The 17,351-nt window shown below is 47.5% G+C and overlaps 2 protein-coding genes across 4 annotated transcripts; one reads left to right on the plus strand and one right to left on the minus strand.

Annotated features, from left to right (window-relative positions):
* The first annotated feature begins 932 nt into the window (after positions 1-932).
* LOC121670014 (gonadotropin-releasing hormone II receptor-like) lies at positions 933-11,220 on the plus strand. Of its 3 annotated transcripts, none has more exons than XM_042039702.1 (4): positions 933-3,624; positions 3,991-5,440; positions 5,706-5,907; positions 6,185-11,220. In XM_042039702.1, the coding sequence occupies exons 2-4, from the start codon at positions 4,934-4,936 to the stop codon at positions 6,589-6,591; spliced, it is 1,116 nt and encodes a 371-aa protein (XP_041895636.1). In that variant the 5' UTR covers positions 933-3,624; positions 3,991-4,933; the 3' UTR covers positions 6,592-11,220. The 3 variants fall into 3 exon arrangements, with proteins under 3 accessions (XP_041895636.1, XP_041895635.1, XP_041895637.1); XM_042039701.1 differs by having other exon boundaries at positions 934-3,624; positions 4,928-5,440; XM_042039703.1 differs by having other exon boundaries at positions 934-3,624; positions 4,931-5,440.
* Positions 11,221-12,003: 783 nt separating this feature from the next.
* Positions 12,004-17,306, minus strand: PARP16 (poly(ADP-ribose) polymerase family member 16). The gene is made up of 6 exons (XM_042039705.1): positions 17,081-17,306; positions 16,073-16,210; positions 15,077-15,283; positions 13,831-14,002; positions 13,346-13,487; positions 12,004-12,728 (listed from the first exon to the last, which is right to left on the minus strand). Exons 1-6 carry the CDS (start codon positions 17,270-17,272, stop codon positions 12,584-12,586), a joined length of 996 nt encoding a protein of 331 aa, XP_041895639.1. The 5' UTR covers positions 17,273-17,306; the 3' UTR covers positions 12,004-12,583.
* Positions 17,307-17,351: the final 45 nt, after the last annotated feature.

The raw sequence follows: 17,351 nt of genomic DNA on the forward strand, positions 1-17,351 counted from the left end.
TAAACTTAGGGAACCCCTGGGAATGATGCTCTGGACATCTGGGCTCAGCTGCATCAGGAGAGCACCAGGCAGGGTATTAAAAAGTGGGAACTGCAGCAGGTTTGAGTATGTTTTTCCCAGTACCCCTGTCCGATGGTGTGATACCCCCTGGAGAAGGGTTTTTATCAGTGAGGTTTTGATATACAAAGCTGAATCAGAAACAGAGCATTGTCTCACTAATGAATGGTCTAAAGGCACAGTTTACCAAGTAATTGAGCCCGGAAGGCAGGACAGATCCCTCCCTCTGCTTTAAACAAGGGGTTTTAAGAGGGGGATGGGATGACCCAGATTATCCCCAGGAGGGGCAGCCATCACCATCCCTCCTTGGCAGGTTCGGCAGAGCAGCCAGGGCCGGCTGAGCAGGCAGAATGAGGTGCTGGTTTATTCCCGGTGATGGCTGGGCTTTGTGTCTCTGTCTTTTGCTGCAGAGATTTAGGGGAATTTTGAGTGATGTCCTGTTCTGGACCTGTTTGTAACTTACAGCACAGTGGCACCATGCTAATTTTTATGATTCTGTTATTTAATGAAAAGGCTGAAAAGTGGGAGCTTCCCAATCTCTTGACTTGTGAACTTTGGGTAAGAAGAGAAGTTGTTCCAGAGGTGAGCTCATTTCTAACCCCGGGAAATGACTTCATGGACGCTGGTATTTACTCACAAAAACATTGCATGTCAGATGTCCCTGACTAGACTTTCTGTTTCAAGTCCAGTATGAGACAAAAATTTCCTTGGACGAGCTGCTCCTAAGACAATTCAAAGATTGGAGGAGAAGAATTGGGGGGGGGGGGGGGGGTAGCGGGAGGGGGAATCAGCATTAAAAACACTGAAATCATTAAGTTTTTCTGACTAAAGGGGAGTTTTTGGGCAGCCAGCCCAGCAGAAGCACCTGCCTGGGGAGAGGGTGTGGGTGATGAGTCCAGCTGAAGAATCACCCATCATTACCCCCCATAACAATCAGCAGCTGGAGTTTTTCTCAGAGACGAAAATACAAGTTTTTCTCTCTTTGGGAAGCCAAAACTCTGGCAGTGATTTACCAGGATAAACAGCAGCAGGTTCCCTGTCCTGTGTTTGCAATAGGTTAATGGAAATTATATCCCACACTGCTCTCCCTGGATGAGATCCTGGTATATACAGGGTGTCCGATGGAAAAACACAGCACTTGCATTTTTATTTGAGGTCTGCTGTGCAGAAATTGTCACTGGGACTGTATTACCCAGTGTGGTTCCTGATTTCTGTTCTCTCCAGCATAGGGAGATAAGCCCTATTTGGGGATGCTGGGGGGTGATGTCCCCTCATGACCCAGCGCTGGACTGCAGCTCTGGGGATGTACTGGGGCAGCATCCCAAGAGGAGGAGATTTTGGGAACAGCCAAGCTGGGATGTATGGAAACAAGCCCTTCCTGCCAGCACTGTTTCCTAATCCTGGACACCAAAACCCTCTGATCGTTAAACCAGTGTTCAGAGATTCGGCTGAAGGCTGCCATGCAGACAACATCCAAACTGACCTTTGAGGAGATGAGAAAAAAAGAAAAAGAGAGAAAACACAAGGGGGTTACTGTGCAAACACCAGAGAAAAGCAGTCATTTCAATAAGGGACCCCACCCTTAAAATAAGACTTATTGCTAATGCATGCCCAGGACATTTCTGTGTGATGGTATGCTAAAAAAATCCTCTCCGAACAGGGACTAAAGGCTTTGTTGTGGCATGAGCAAGGCTTACAGTTCCCCAGAAAAATCCTGTCCCTCTCTTGCATCATACAGCCAGGGATGGAGAGGACATTTCTAGACAAAAAGGCCATCAGCCAGGACAAAGGACAAACAGGGAATACATTCCTGATTTGCTATTTAATTGCTTTCGTGCAGGTGCAAAGGGCTAAATGAAAGGGAAAATAAGGATGAGTGCATGGGGCCGAATTAATCTCAGCTTTAAGCAGGAACCTAATGTCAGGAGGAGGTGGCTGCTGGAACAAACAGGCTTCCACCTAACTTCTTTGTGGATTTTGTGCTATTTTTCCCCCAAGGGCCAGGCTTGTTCCCAAGGCACTGGTGGGTGATGCTCCTATCAGGTAAGGAGGTGAGGGGGACAGTCCCATCCCATGTGGCAGGGCTGGCTGGTGCTCGCTGGCAGTGCCAGCAGGGTCTGCTTTTCTCTTTCCTCCTGTATGTAAAGCACTTTGGATGCAGGAATTGCCCTCTGTGGCTCTGAGCAGAGAGTTTCCATCCTGATCCTTTTCGGCAGCTCCATGCAGAAGTGATGGAGTGTTTAGGGGATTCCAGGGCAAACATGGTCCGGTGCCTGCAGCATCTCCTGGGTCTCAGGAGCTGGTCCCTCTGGCACACAATTTGACTCTTAAACCCAACAAAGAAGAAAATATCTTTTCTACTTGTGTCCAGGAGCACTCCTGCCAGCCCAGCAGCCTCAGAGATGGTGCAATCACCCTCAGAGCTCAGGCATTTCCTCCTGAAATAAGTGGGAGTAGTTCTAATGATGGAAAACCTATTCCAGGAAGGGAATCTCCTCCTCTTGGGGAATAATGCAGAGCCCTCACTGCCAGCCTGGAATCTGCAGGGACCTGTACGCCATGTACTCTTTAATTTAGTAGCCTGGAAGATGTGGAAGTCTATCTGCATGTCATTAAAGTCCTAGTGAAGCCCCTGGGAGTGTGTTTGCCAGTGCTGGCCCCACCAGGGCTTGGGGCTGTCCCTCTTTCACCCCCACAGCTCTTTTACTGGCCAGAGGAGCAGGAGGTCCTCAGTTTCCCTCCCTCCCCTCACATTGCACATCGTATTTTTTAGGCTCTTGTGAGCTCTTTGTCCCTCCCAAGGTCCTTCCCTCTCACTGTGTTATGCTGCAAGAAATACTGAAAGAACAAGATGGTAACTGACAGACTGCAGGAAAAAAGTGTATTCATTAAAATGGCAAAATGAACCACATTTCCCCTTATTAATTCCCTCCTTACAGCATTTCCAGTCCAGGCACGTACCTGTGATGCTCCCATGGACCCGTGTGGTCCTGGAGCATCTCTGAGGTGTGTGTGTGTGTCTGTGAGTCTCTCGGTTGTCTGAGCAACGGGACGTTCATCACTAACTCTCAGGATAATTAACTCATTTTCCTGTATTTATAGCAAACCAGTACAGGGAGTATTGGCACTTATCCCTGATGGGGCCACATTTGGCACAACATTTTGAATTTTGGCCATTTCTTGCATTACGGTGGCTTTGTTATCATCCCCGCTGCTTGCTCATTAAGTGGGCAGCTCATTAAGCTGACAAGGACAGGGATGATGGTGGCTGCCTGAGCCAGGCTGCCCGTGGATGCCCACCTCGGTGTGCCCTGCTCCTGGTTTGCCGGTGCAGGGGGGTGTTTGCAGCAGCATTCCCATCTCCAGATGCCTGCATACGCCTGTGCTAACAGCAGTGTCGCTCCTGGCTTGGCCGCTGGCAAGGGGAAATTTTACTGCTTCAAGGTTTGTTGCAGGGATGTGATGCAAGGAAACGTTGGAGCATCCTGACTCAGCACTGCAGCGGTGGGGGACCCGTGGGAAAGACACAGAGCATCTTCTCTCGGCACCAGGGCATGCATATGCCAGGTATGTTTCCATCAGCTGTGATAAATCCTGACCTGGATAAGGATTTCTCCTTGTTTCTTGCAGACAAGCAACTTGGTAGTTTTTAGCTGTTCTTTCTTTTTGCTGCTTGTTTGTTGGGTTGGTCTTTGGGGAGGGAGGGGGTGAAGACAGCAAGGGGAAGGGGGCTCGGGGTGCAGGTGGTAGGGCTGGAGGAGGGTGCATTGCTGCAAGGTGTTGGCATCTCCATCCTGCAGAGCTGGGGAGACAGATTTGATCTCTGCTGTTCCTGTTTTTTGTACAAAGGTAAGGAATGCTTTGTTTTGATTATTGATCTCAAAGCCCTTTTCCAACCTAGTTCATTCTGTGATTCTGTGATTTTGGAATCAGCAAACAGGAAGGTGCTTGAAACAGTAAGAGATGTGCTGTACTTGCAGCTCGGACTGTAAACAGCTCATGGCCACAGAAGTTGGAAGTATTTGCCCTTAAAATGTGAGTTCTGCTCAGGTAAAAAGGGCAATGAAATCAAGTGTGTGGACCACCACACTGCTCATCACCCCCCAGCCACCCCGTGTTTAGGGAGGGTTCTACCTTCCCCTCCCCTCCTGCTTTGGCTCCAGACGTGAAAGGGACAGAGGTGTTGAGCTGGTGCTGCTTAGGTCCTGGGAAAGTCCAGGCTCCTGGACTGTGATCCTCTCCGAGGAGCCACTGTGATCCTCTCCGAGGCGCCACTATCAGATGCTGGACAGCGTGGGATCCCCCTTCTCCCTGCCTGGCCACCCCCAGCTGCTCTTGCCTACGACCTCAGATCCAGTACTGGAGATGGAGGTGGACCATTAAGGTTTAACACACTAACGGGAAGGGCTGTGGGGTTTCTAAAAAGCTGAGCCCTGCTTACAAACCCCCTTTGGAAGGACAAGCCCTTGAATCGAGCACAGCTGTCCCAGCACAGGCTCAGCCAGCTCTCGTATGATCCATTCCCAGCAGGATGCTGGCAGACAGACTGGTTCCATGGTCCTGTCCACCACGCCTGCTTTCCCAGCTGCTCAGCCACCTCGCAAAGAGCTAAAAATACGTCTGTGTGAGCAGTCACTGTAGCTACAGCAGGGGTAAGCAAGAGAGGGCGGCCAGGCTGGGTCACCCTGATGGGGGGACACGGTGGCTTTGCAAAATAGTCAACACAGAGGGGACAGGACAGGACAGATGGGACAGACTGCTGCTGATGCCTCCAGTGAAGATCCCACCATCTCCCCACTTTTCCATATGTTGAAGCTGCACACTCCACACAGCCCCTAAGAAGGGTTTCACTTTGCTGCTTGTGTTTCAGCAGGGGATGAGTGAGGAGCAGCTCCCTGCATCTCCCCACTGCCCGTCTGTGTGGGAGGACACCAATGTCTCAGCCTCTGGGTACCCCCAGTACTGGGTGGAGCCCCAGTTCACTCAAGCAGCGAAGGTCCGTGTGATCATCACAGCCGTCTTCTTCCTGCTGGCGGTGGGAAGCAACACGGTGGTGCTGGGCAGCCTGCTGAGGAAGAGGAGGAAATCCCATGTGCAGCCACTGATCCTCAGCCTGGCACTGGCCGACCTACTAGTGACAGTGATGGTGATGCCCCTGGATGCGGCATGGAACGTGACAGTTCAGTGGTATGGAGGGGACATCTCCTGCAAGATCCTCAACTTCCTCAAGCTCTTTGCCATGTACGCGGCTGCCCTGGTGCTGGTGGTCATCAGCCTGGACCGGCATGCGGCCATCCTCCATCCATTCTCCCGTGCTCACCACCGCAATGGGATGCTGCTCCGTGCTGCCTGGGCTGGCAGCGTGCTCCTAGCTTTGCCCCAGGTAAGGTTCAGTGCCCTCCCCATGGATTTTGCCTAGGCTGGGGTGGTTTTGGAGAAGGGCTTCTCCACCCCGACATCCCCAGGCAGTCTATCCCAATCAATGGGCTCCACCAGCACCAGACCAAGACATGAGTTAGGTGCCCAGAGCCCCTCTCCCAGTCCAACAACAGCAGGGAGATGCTCTCCATGCACAGTCAGCAGCATCTCCAGGATGTGGTGCTCTGCTCCAAATCCTCTCTGAGTTATTCTTTGGTTCTCCATTTCAGCTTTTCCTCTTCCACCTGAACACAGCCCCAGGAGGGAATTTCACCCAGTGTGTTACTCATGGAAGCTTCCGAGCGCACTGGGAGGAAACCGTCTACAACATGTTCACCTTTACCACCCTCTACATCACCCCCCTGAGCGTCATGATCGTTTGTTACGTCCGGATTCTTTGGGAGATCAGTAAGCAGCTAAAGGTCAATAAAGGTAAGTAGATCCCAACCCTTTAATGTCCACCATGACTCCATGACTGAACTTCTCCATCCTGGAGTTGTTGTGGGTCTGCCACAACATCCTTTGAAAGGTAAACCAACTAAGAGGTTTTGCACAAACTTATTGACCCCAGTCCTTGCTGTCTTCTTCCTCTGGGGCATGGACCAGATTATGAGATGGTCTCCCCTCTCTGGCAGAAGCAGAGTCATGGGTGGTTGTGTTGTCTTGGTTTTCCCCTATCTTCAACTATCCTTTTGACTCTCCTTGGCAGGTCTGACAAGAAATCAAAACGACCACATCTCCAAGGCACGCATGAAGACCCTCAAGATGACCATAGTGATTGTTGCCACCTTCATCATCTGCTGGACCCCATACTACCTCCTGGGCTTGTGGTACTGGTTCCAGCCAGCCATGATCCAGAAGATGCCGGAGTATGTCAACCACAGCTTCTTCCTCTTTGGCTTGCTGCACACCTGCACCGACCCTATAATTTATGGACTGTACACACCTTCCTTTCGGGAGGACGTGCAGTTGTGTCTCAGGGGCATTGAAACAGCCATCACCAGGCAAAAGAGACACAAGCCCATCTCAGCTTCAGAGAAGAACATCAAGGACAGTGCTGCAAATGGTGGGGTGGCATCAGGGGGCTCCAACGGGACAACTGTCAGCATGGTCTGATGAAGAGATATACCCACAAGGGGATGGCAGGCACAGCTTTGGGAGTGTTTTGTCCTGTAGGACCATTCTGGAGACTTTCATGATGAGGTTCCCTACTCAGCTTTATTGGTTGAGGGTCTCTGGCCAGAGACTGAGAATGTGTCTCCTGCCTTTACTCAGGGTGAAAAATATTTGGGGGTATTGATGGTCATTCTGCTGTATTCTGGCAGCGCTGTGACAACTAGAAAAACATTCTTTTTGTACTCAACGCATGCTCCGGCCCTGATTCTGGGAGCAAGCTTCTCCACACTTCTAGCATCAACCCCTGGGAGGAAATTTGCCATCTCCTCTGTGGTCCAGGGTCATGTCTCTGGAGCGGCTGGTCTTCAAGTGCCCTTTGCACCTACACCCAGCTGTAGAGCTGCATGGATGGTGTCACCCTGAGGCTGCAAAGGTGTGATCACAGGCTTTTACTCTGTTTTCTCCACCCGTTGTTGGAAAAGCTCTTTGGAAATTCCAGATCTCCTGACTCAGAACCTGCCTGGTTCTCCCATGGCTGTGTGACAAACCCTGGAAAAGATCCAAATGTCTGGAGGTTGATTAATTCAGGGGCATTCATCCTCCAGGTGTGGTGGGGAGGGAGGGAGTGCTGTGGGGATGGAGGGGCTCAGGCAAGAGTGGTACAAAGAACCACAGGGGAGTGGGGTGAGGTTTCTTCTCTCTTTTGAAGACAGCCAGAAGAGAAAACAGTCCCTGCTACCGTTTTCTGGTGTGAAGGGGATGGTACAGACAGACACATCATTACACAGCAGCTCTGTGGGACACAGGGCAAACCAGGAGGGAGGGTATTTGGGGTAATGAGAACCAGACCTGACACTGCCCAGGCCCCCTAGACTTTTCTGTCCCCATGTCCCAGAGCACAAGCTGGCAGGTTGCAGGCCACATGCTGGACACATTTGCTTTGCTCTAAGCAGCACCAGCCCCTTGGCTCTGCCCCAGCAGAGCAGGTGCAGCCACCCCACAGGTGTTGTCCGAGGTGTCCCAACGATGGAAGGGATAGGAAGCAGCTGGTAGGTGCAGGGGTCTATCAGCACCTCTTTGTGCCAGAGGCAAGTGAGGGCAAGGAGGGTTTCTGGAGGGATCAGCTGAGCTTTGGTGAGTAACATGGGTTGTTTGCTTTCTACAACTGTGCCAAAAGTTGCTTGTGAAGGCAGAGGTCTCTTCTCTGGGTGTGGGTTGAAGAGATGCATTTATTCAACTGTGTTGTCCTTTCCAGGTAATTAGAAATAGTGGATTATTGCTTTCTTTTCATTCTCTGATGCTTGTTATTAAAAGTGGGATTTGCTTTTGAAGAGAAATTTAGTTTTGAGCCAGGTGGGTGGTTGTTTTCTTAGTTTAGTTAAACCTTTGGACAGCTCAGGAGCTCTAGACTTGGCAGGAGGCAGTTCCGTGGCTATTTTTGTGGCCACCACAGCTTTGAATGAGCATCTGGACATTATCAGGATGAAAGAGCTTTGTTTTAAAAACAACTCTTGTCTTGCTGTGGTTGCATGTGTAGGGAGCTGGGAGATGTCTTCCCCTCAAGAAAACAAGTCTCCTTTGGGCACTGAGGGGGATTTTTCTCAACCTTGTTTCCGAGAGGTGTTGGCTCCCCATCAGCCAGAAAGGATCTGGACTGGTCTCCCAGTGCGCCAACTAACAAATTACTAAAATTGGAGGGGTGGCAAGTAGTCCTTGCAGGCTGGCTGAGGCTGTGCAATGAGGACACAGGAAGCCACAGTGCTCAGGGTGATGCTGAGCTGCACATGGCTATTCAGCCTTTGCCTTTCTGGTACTAATTATTATTTATGCTAAACATGTAGCCCAAGGAGGAAAAAAAAAATCAATTAGAACTGCAGGAGTCCAGACCAACTGGTGGGGATTAGTGTGAGCCATTTAGGAAGCATCCAAACTCCAATGAGATGCGTAATCGCAGTTTGGCTTTCCTGGGCTCATTCTGCTCAATGTTAATTACCCAGTGCTAACAGAGCAGGGGCTGGCTGATGCCAGGCTGGCAAAAAAGGGCTTCTTGAAAGGTGATGGGAAAGGCTTGCAGTAGGGGAAGCTAATTTATTCATCAGACATTCCTTTGGTCTCTTTGTTTATACTGTTGATGGGAGGCAGGCCTTGAAGGTGTATTGGTTCTCTGGCAAGCCTTGAATAAGCAGGAAAGTGTCTTTAATCTACTGAAAACTATCTTCATCCACTTTTTGCTGAGTGGGACAGAACAGATCCAACATTGCTCATGCACTTAAGACCACATGTCTCCTCTTGCCCAGCAACAGGAGAGCTCAGAGGTCTTCTCTGAGGAGCAAGAAACATTTTTTTCCTTGTGGGAAGGATCCACCATCTTCACACCCCATGGGTACAGTGAAAAGGCAAAAATAGGTTTGGCTTTAGGGGGACTTGGTGATCTTACAGTAATTTAGGTTGGAAAAGTTCTCTATGAAGAGTAGAAAAGGGGAATTCTGGCAAGCATATATACATTAGTCCTTAGGGGAAGCATAGCACATCTCTTGGGATGATTGCAGGCACTCCAGCATTGCTCCTTTTGCCCATCTCTTTCATACCTTCCCTCCTGTTGCTGATGTTCAAAGTGACATCTTGTGGAGCCTGGAGTGTGGGCAAGGTGCCCAAAGTGACAGCTTTCATGAGAGAAGAAAAATGTCACTGGAAGAGTGTGCTGCCAAGTCATGTGTCCACTGCATGCAGGAAGTGGGAGCAAGCAGGTGGGCAGCACCTCCCTGGGGAAGCTGGGATCGGTCTAGGTCTGGATCTTGCCAGAGGTAGACCAAAGCGCAGGCCTGCTTTGAATATTCTTGCATTTCTGAATCTGCTTTTCTTATATTTGCTCACACTTTAGAGAGCACAAGATTTTTGCATCACTTATTGGGAGCATGAATCCCAGAGTCTCACTTTCCCCCTTGCGTAGGGGTGGTCCTGCTTTCTGTGGGGCTTCCCTCTCTCTCCCCACATTGCCTCAAACCCCTTGTCTCCAACAGCACCTTCCCTTCTCCTCAGCTGGCTCCTGAGATCTCCATATAAAAATATATTTAAAATACATAGAGAGACAAAAAATACTTTTTATATATATTATCTGTGTCTGCTTGTGGGAGGAAAATTCTCCCACTTCCTCAGAACCTGCCCATTTCCACCAAGGAAACACCAGTTACCACACTTCTTGCAGTCCCAGCCAGGATTAGATTTGTCTGATTCAGTAACAATTCTTTAATATTCACCACAGTAATGTAATGAATATCTTAATAAAAGCGGGTAGCTCTGTATTTCACAACTCCTCGACCTCACCCTGGGCTGCCTGCTCCAAACACAGCGGCCCTTTGTTGGGGAGGAAATTCTGATTCATTCCCTGTTAGTGTTTTTATAGCACTGTGCATGTTCAGAGAACCACGCAAGTGGCTTAAGAGGCTAACACAAACCTTGGGTTAATTCATAATACTGTTAGTTACTCAGCACAATACCCGCATTAATCCAGCTGACTGCACCTCACCACGTTGGGAAACACATGCTGAAATCAGCAGGGAGCACAGAAAACAAGCGTGGGAGTAGGATATTAAGTATTTTGCCAGGCTGCTAGGTAGGATCTGAGCACCTTAAATGTATTTAAAATATTTTCCCATTGCTGTTGCCCCACTCCGCAGCTGTGCAGCTGAAGCAATGATGAGGCTGTGCCCAGAATCCCTGCAGGCCTGAGCATGAGGGATGGGGCTACGAGCTCTCCGAGGGATACTCCACACACATCCATCAGGACTCAGCTCCCACCTGCAGCCACCTCCTTTTTTTTGGGTTTATTCAAACTGATCAAAGCAGAAAAAGCTGTTTTTTTTCCTTTGATACCTGCTGATTTCATTGCAGAGCTGGACTGTGCCTGTCTGCCATGAGCCCCCACAATGCTTTCTCTCTGGGGACATAGCCTGGAGCTATTATTACTTCGTTTGCTTACTCTCAGAAACTTTCCTATGCAAAGAAATCCTAAGAAAAGAGCTTTAAATCCCTGCTGTGTTCCTTTCATCTGGCTCAGGAGCTCCCAGGTTTGTGCCTTTCCCTGCAGTGCCAGCAGCCAGCCATCCCACAAACTGCTGCTCAGTCTCCTCCTTTTCCAAACTGCCCCAAATAGCCCATCTGTTCCCAAAGATGGAGGTTTTTTCAGACATGCCAGGCTTTTTAACAAACCACTACCCTTTAGACAGCATCAAATACCTCCAGGTTTTCTGGCTGTCACATTACCTCCCATAAACTTGTATATTTACATTGCACAACATTTAATATAACATGCTGAGGAAGACCAAAAATGGGCAAATATTCCCAGGACCCCTGTGCGTGTCTTAAATCCCAAGTTTCTGCACTGAAATATCAAGGAGTAAACTACTATAAAGTTGAATCTGTTGCACAATAAATTATTAGTTTATGTATATTTTAATTGCAAATCTCTGCAATAATTAGCACTGACACTTCTTGGGCTGATGTGCTGAGTGTGCTTTGACAGTGAGCATTATTAACGGGCTGTAAAAGGCAATGGGGAATTGGATTATAATGTTCTTGTTTTGCAAGCTGTATGGTGAATAAATAAATTTGTTCTGCCAGCAAAATTAACTGGGATAAATGTGTCTAGCTCCAGTCACCAAGAAGAGGGCTTGCTGTAAATGAATTTGTTGTCAGCCTTAAGTTAAAAAAATCTGGTTACCAGGACATTATTTCTGGCAATTAGGTACTAGAACAACATCAGAAAAAGAAGAGATTTTCTTTGAACTATTTAATGAGTAAGGTAGTAATCACAGACTCATTTGCTGGAAATATGTGATGAGATTTATTTTTTTTGTGGTTAGGGTTCACTGTGCAATGAAAACTTGCATTTATCAAATCTACTAAAGGCTGGACTGAGAGACTGAACTGTGGCACAGATCTGGCTTCTCCTTGCCTAGAATCCCTGGGTCTTCACGGGGTTATCCCATGGCCAGTCACTAATCAGAGGACAGTTCTTTGCTCCTTCTTCTGTTTCAGGCAGTTGTAGGTTGCTTTGTAACAACAGCAAACACAAATGACTTGACAGGAGGGAGTGAGTGTTGCCCTGTGTATGTTGCATTACTAACGTGCACATGGTGTGTTCTCTAACAAATCCCCAGTTTGGTAAGAACAATCCTTATTCAGTATTGATGCTGAAAACCCTGACTTTGTCTAATCTGCACAGTAAGATAGGATAAGACAGATCATGGCTAAGACCACAAGCCTTGTAGATGTTTATGCTGGTTTTGTCCAGGATAGAATGAATTTTCCTCATAGCAGTGTAGTAACTATATTTTGGATCTGTGCTTGGCTGCCAGCTGGGATTAAAACACAACAATGTTCTACAGAGGGGAAAAAACACACTAGAAACCATTTAACTTCTTCCATTTTAGTGGTTGTTTTATTTCTTGTTGGTTTTTTTTAACTTACAATCATTATGCTCAAATATAAAAATTCCTGACCAAAGTTAGTTTTAAAAGTTTAAAAGTAATTCCATCTGCATTGATACATGCCAAACATCACTAGATTCAGTTTCTGAAAACATACTGATAAGACTCCCACCAAGTTGCTTTGCCTGACATCCAGAAAAATCCTCCTTTCCAACTTGTGCAAACATACTTCAGCTTGACAGAAAATAAGTTACACCTGAGTGTTTGCACACTTAAGTTTTCATTAATCTTAAATAACCTTTTTTCCCATGGACCCTTAACGATTGGCTCATGCTAAACTGCACCACTGTGATCCTTTTCAGCTGTACTCAGCATCCTCATGAATCCCAGGAACACAGAAATAAGAATAAATGCAGAGATGCCATGAGGATTAATGTATTGGTGACAGAACCGGAAAGCTCCAGGCACCTTTATTTCCAGAGCTCTGGAATAGATGCAGTGCATTGCAGATCAGCTATTCTTAAGGCACATGGTGAAAGTAACAGTTTATCATCTCGGGTGGTTCATCTCTCCGAGTCAAACATTCTGTGCCAGTAGTAGATGAAGGTTGGCGAGTTGCTGGCCCCTATCACTATCAGCAACAGCAGGTACAACATCATCATTACGGCAAAACGGTGGGTGTAAAACCAGGAAGATTCATTAGAAGGCCTGAAAAGGGAAAAGTGCATTAATTCTGTCAAATATGCATGAATAGTTGGCAAAGAGTATCTCAGGTTTTGATATTTTAAGCAAATGCAATAGAAACAGAAAGTTGTTCCACAATCCATGTAACTAACAAAGCCTGATTTTCACCACATCCCTTTTCCCTAAGTCTCCATGCACAATCCTGTCTTTTGTCCCCATGTTCACACCTTTCCCTGTGGTCTGGAGCTGTAGCTGCCTGGCCTGTACACGTGTTGATTAGCTGAGTGAACACTGCCACTTAGCATAGATAAGGGCAGAGTTAAAACTGAGGCAGTTTTAAGAGCTGCACTCACCAGACATCCACTCTTGGTTTCCTGCCACAAACAGATAATTAGAGCTCTCACAGACACTAAGTGCTTACAGGTCTGGTAAAAAAGCAAATTTAGCCAAGCCTGGGAGTGTCAAAGAGCAAGACAGAGGCAACGTGATGGTGTAAGACTTATTTCCATAGGCAATGGGCTAAAAACAAATTCTGGTGGTGCAGTGTATCTTTCTTGGTTGTTTTCTGTTGTTTTTCAACAATGAGATGTGTTTATCTGGCTGTTGTAGCAGCTCATCCCTCTAGACAGCTGAACTCTTACCTCCTATGCTGCTTCTGTGAATACACTAGCAAGTATTTAACTCGTAAGAGCTGGTTGTTTGTGACAACGAAGTATTTCTGTGGTACATCTCCTCCTTCACTGTTTTTCACTCTTGCTCTTTTTCTGTCTATTTCTTCTGAATCTGAATTGGCAAGAGAAAAGAAAAAAAAATGCAGAACTTCAAGTAACTGCAAAAAAAGTAAACAACCAACACCCCCATACACACCCCCCAGAAGAATGGGAATGAGATAACTGAAGATCTAGTCTTGGTATTCCCCTGAATCCAAGAATAGACTGAGAAGTTTGCTTGAGGCTATACCACTCCTAGTCATCCTTGGTATGGATGACATTATGGCCCAGACCAGGGTGACAAGGAGGTGAGTCTCCCATCCAGTGCTCGAGAAGCCACTGATACTAATAATGAAAGAAAAACAACATGAAGGACAGATGTACTAACTACACTGTGTTTACTGTAATAGACTCACCTTTCTTCTTCACCTGACACTTTACATCTGGGTGGTCAATGATCTCACAAACAGCCACACAGCTGAGGATAGAGCCCAGTGCGCTTCGCTGCCAGCCGAGACCATGAGGGCTGTACAGCAGAGCCAGGCTCAGGTCACTGGTCAGATAGGTGCCTTCACCAAACAGGGATGTCTGAAACAGAGCAGAAATCTATCCTAAAATCATGTACTGCAAACCTCAAACAACATATAAGTGTTCTTTCCTTTCAGACTGGCAGTTCTGCTTCTGAAGGTAAATTACGAAAGGCCTTTCTGACCCGTGTTGGGCCTGGTCCACGCACTGTTTTTGTCCTGGCACAACCTCCTTGGGGTGGGGCTGCTGCCCTCTCCCATCCCTCAAATTAGCTGCTTGGCAGAGCATTTGGTGTGGACAGATTCATGCTTTCCCGGATTTGGAGTTAGTTTGCCAGCATAAGTATTTTACATCAACATGACTGCACCGTTCTTAAAAGGCATTTCATCAATTTATTGAGACTGTCATCATTCAAGTAATCCAAACTCCCCAAACAAGGCAAGGCTTTACTTCATTTTGATCCATGCTTTACTAGAAAAGAGGAAAGTGCTTTTCAATTTGCCACACTGGCTAAAATTATTACTCCAGTAAGTCCATTGTACCCAGTAAACCATTACTCATCGAGAATGTGGGGAAAATAACATAGTCCAGGTTGACTGCTAGGTCAAGCAGGTGCTGTGTCAAAGCTGCCTTACAACTGACACAAAAAGCCAGGAGTCTCAACTGCCCTTCCACTGAAATCAAAAGAGGTGCAAATCCCATGGGTTGTATCCCTAAACCAGACCATTTAAGAAGGCTCCACTTGCAAGGAGCACCTGAAACTTTGCTGATCTAAACACAAGGCCAGGCAGAAAATCTCCACTGTCCTCCTCCTCTTTAGACAGGCACTTCCCAGCTGCAGGCTGTCAGACAGGTCAGGATTTTCAGAGGAATTACACTTCCTTATAAAGAAGCAAAGGACAGTCATGAATTGTCACGCTGGTGAAAAGGGTTTCATGCCACTTCCAGATTTTACCCTCAGGCTGCACTAGAAAATCCAACACAGCCATCCACAAAGGCCTACACTGAAATGAAAATAGCAGTACAAGATCATCAGCACATTTCATACCCCAAAAGGAATCTGGGCCTATTTTTAAAAAGTGTCCCCAGCTGCAAGTGACCAAGGGAAGATGGTGTCAATGGCAGGAGCCTCACCCTGTTCAAGTGGCAGTGCAGGCCGTGGTGCAGGATGGAATGGAAGTTCTCCAGGCGGCTCCCATGAAAGGCGTAGATAAGGTCCTGCTCTCCCTTGGTCTCAGCAAACTTGGTGTTCATTTGATCACAGTACACGATCTCAAAGAGGTAGTCTGGAGCAGGAACTGCAGCCCCAGACATCCCTGTGAGTTCCTGGATCTTCTCATACTTAAAAAACAGGAAAGAATATCAGTGTTGATTTATGTGGTTAGATTACTCACTGGAAATTCTGCTTCCTGTCCCTTCATACTGTTTAATGTATTCTGATTATACTTTTCTAAGTTAGAATTCAACACTGTCACAATTCAAAAGTAAGTGAACAGTAAAAATTCTACTGGTTTCTTGCTATCAAAGTTAAATCCTAATTCTTCTCTCCAGAAAAAAACCCAAATCTGAATTGTAATTATGAATTAGTTTATGATGCAAGGACAATACCACAATTCTACCTTGGCTACTAAAACAATATATTCATCAGCTGATCTTGCAAGAGAAAAAACCACGAAAATAGAAGTTGTTTTCATCTTGCTGCTAATCTCTACAACTATTTTGATCCCTGTTACAGAAGTGCCTCAGTGGTTTTGAACCTTTCCCTTTTTGGGGCAGTATGCAGAAGACAAGAGTTCTCTTTCTCAGTGACAAGCAGGACCCAGCTCCATGACATCTGAGTTGGACTCTCAGTCTAAACCATGCACGTATGTGTTATGTTAACTGCAGTAACCAACCACAATCACTGCCCATCATCAACTACTGACAGTGATAACTATTTCTTCCAACCAGTATTCCTGAAAATTTTACTTAAAAACACCCCTCTCTATATACAGAGAAGAATGGATTTATGTTCAACTGTCAAGCTCACACAATAACCAACTTAATTCTGACAGGAGGAAATATTCTCTGAAGTGCAAGTTTGCCTTAAAAACCAAATTCTAATCAAGATTTTCAGAATACAAAACTTACGTCCTGTTTCTTAGTACTTTGTATCATGAAGACTTTAGATGACAGAATCCAACTAAACAGGTCCCACGTCCTTTTATCTGTATTTGGAACAGACTCCAGAAGCTCCTTCAGGCTTGGTAGAGCGTTGGTATCTGCAAGCTAACAGAGGCATTTAGCACAAGCTCCTTAGTGCCATTGCGATTGAACAGGGACCTCTAGTGAAAACAAAACAATATTTCACCCCAACAAACTGAAAAGCAGGTTCTGTTCTGAGATACAAACACTTGTATCCAGTTTGTGGGGAAGTCTGTCAATTGCTCTGAAAGCAAATAGCAGGCAAGTTATAAACAGTGATATTACCAACAGTATCTGTAGGGTTTGTACAGGAACAATCAAGACTCCTGAGAGAAAACAAGCTGTCACAAAGCAGTCTGTGCAGCAGGCCTGACGTGGGGGTGTTCACGCCACGTAACATGCAAACCCTTCAATATGAATTTGAATTTCACGCTGGGCAAGCTCTCGTAACACTTCATAGAACGTTAGAAACATTAAGGCTGGAAAAGACGTCTGAGATTACTGAGTTATTATTTTTTGCCAAGCCCACCACTAAACCCTGTCCCCAAGTGCCATATCTATGTGTTTTCTGGACACCTCCAGGGATAGTGATTCCACCACTTTCCTGGGCAACCTATTCTAATGCCTGACCACCATTTCAGGATAGAAATATTCCGGAATACTCGAGCAGCTTGAGGCCGCTTCCTCTCGTCCTGTCCCTTACTACCTGTTACCTATCGCTTGTTACTTCACGTGCCCATACCGGATCTGGGCGTTTCCCAGTGTGGGTTTATCGGTCAGAATCCCAAATACTCCTTTAAACCTGGATTCTTTGACTGGATAAACCCTTGATCCTGCTTTATCCGTGACCCTGCGGTGTCGCTGCCCTCACCTCGGCGGGCAGCCCGTGCTCCCCCATTGAGGAGGTGCCCTGGCTCTGCGGGCAGCTCCCCCGGGCCGGCCCCCGGCACTCACCAGCCCCTCGAAGTCCTTGGTGTCGCCGCTGGCGTAGCGGCCCGGGAAGGGCCTCAGCGCCGAGTCGCGCTTGTAGCTCTGCAGCGCGGCGGCAAACAGGCTGCACCGCAGGTCGGCGGCCAGCGGGTCCCGCCGCGCCGCCTCCCTGGCGCCCGGGGCCGCCTCGCCGGGGTCGGGGCCGGGTGCTGACATGCCCGGCAGGGGCTGCCGAGCGCGGCCGCTCCGACAAGGCGGCAGCGCCCGCCCCGCCGGCGTCGCCCCTTCCGCCGCC

Source organism: Corvus kubaryi, unplaced genomic scaffold, assembly GCF_017639235.1.
Source record: "Corvus kubaryi isolate FWS band 111438036 unplaced genomic scaffold, C.kubaryi_AGA036_p1.0 37394, whole genome shotgun sequence".
Lineage (NCBI taxonomy): Eukaryota > Metazoa > Chordata > Aves > Passeriformes > Corvidae > Corvus > Corvus kubaryi.

What these genes read in the sequence shown, in the direction of transcription:
- LOC121670014 (XM_042039702.1), top strand. Translation starts at nt 4,934, where the DNA reads ATGAGTGAGGAGCAGCTCCCTGCATCTCCCCACTGCCCGTCTGTGTGG. An exon ending in TGCTCCTAGCTTTGCCCCAG is followed by an intron (nt 5,441 to 5,705) that starts GTAAGGTTCAGT and finishes TCTCCATTTCAG; the next exon opens with CTTTTCCTCTTCCACCTGAA. An exon ending in GCAGCTAAAGGTCAATAAAG is followed by an intron (nt 5,908 to 6,184) that starts GTAAGTAGATCC and finishes TCTCCTTGGCAG; the next exon opens with GTCTGACAAGAAATCAAAAC.
- PARP16 (XM_042039705.1), bottom strand. Translation starts at nt 17,272, where the DNA reads ATGTCAGCACCCGGCCCCGACCCCGGCGAGGCGGCCCCGGGCGCCAGG. An exon ending in CCAAGGACTTCGAGGGGCTG is followed by an intron (nt 16,211 to 17,080) that starts GTGAGTGCCGGG and finishes TGCCTCTGTTAG; the next exon opens with CTTGCAGATACCAACGCTCT. An exon ending in TCACAGAAGCAGCATAGGAG is followed by an intron (nt 12,729 to 13,345) that starts GTAAGAGTTCAG and finishes TTCCCTTTTCAG; the next exon opens with GCCTTCTAATGAATCTTCCT.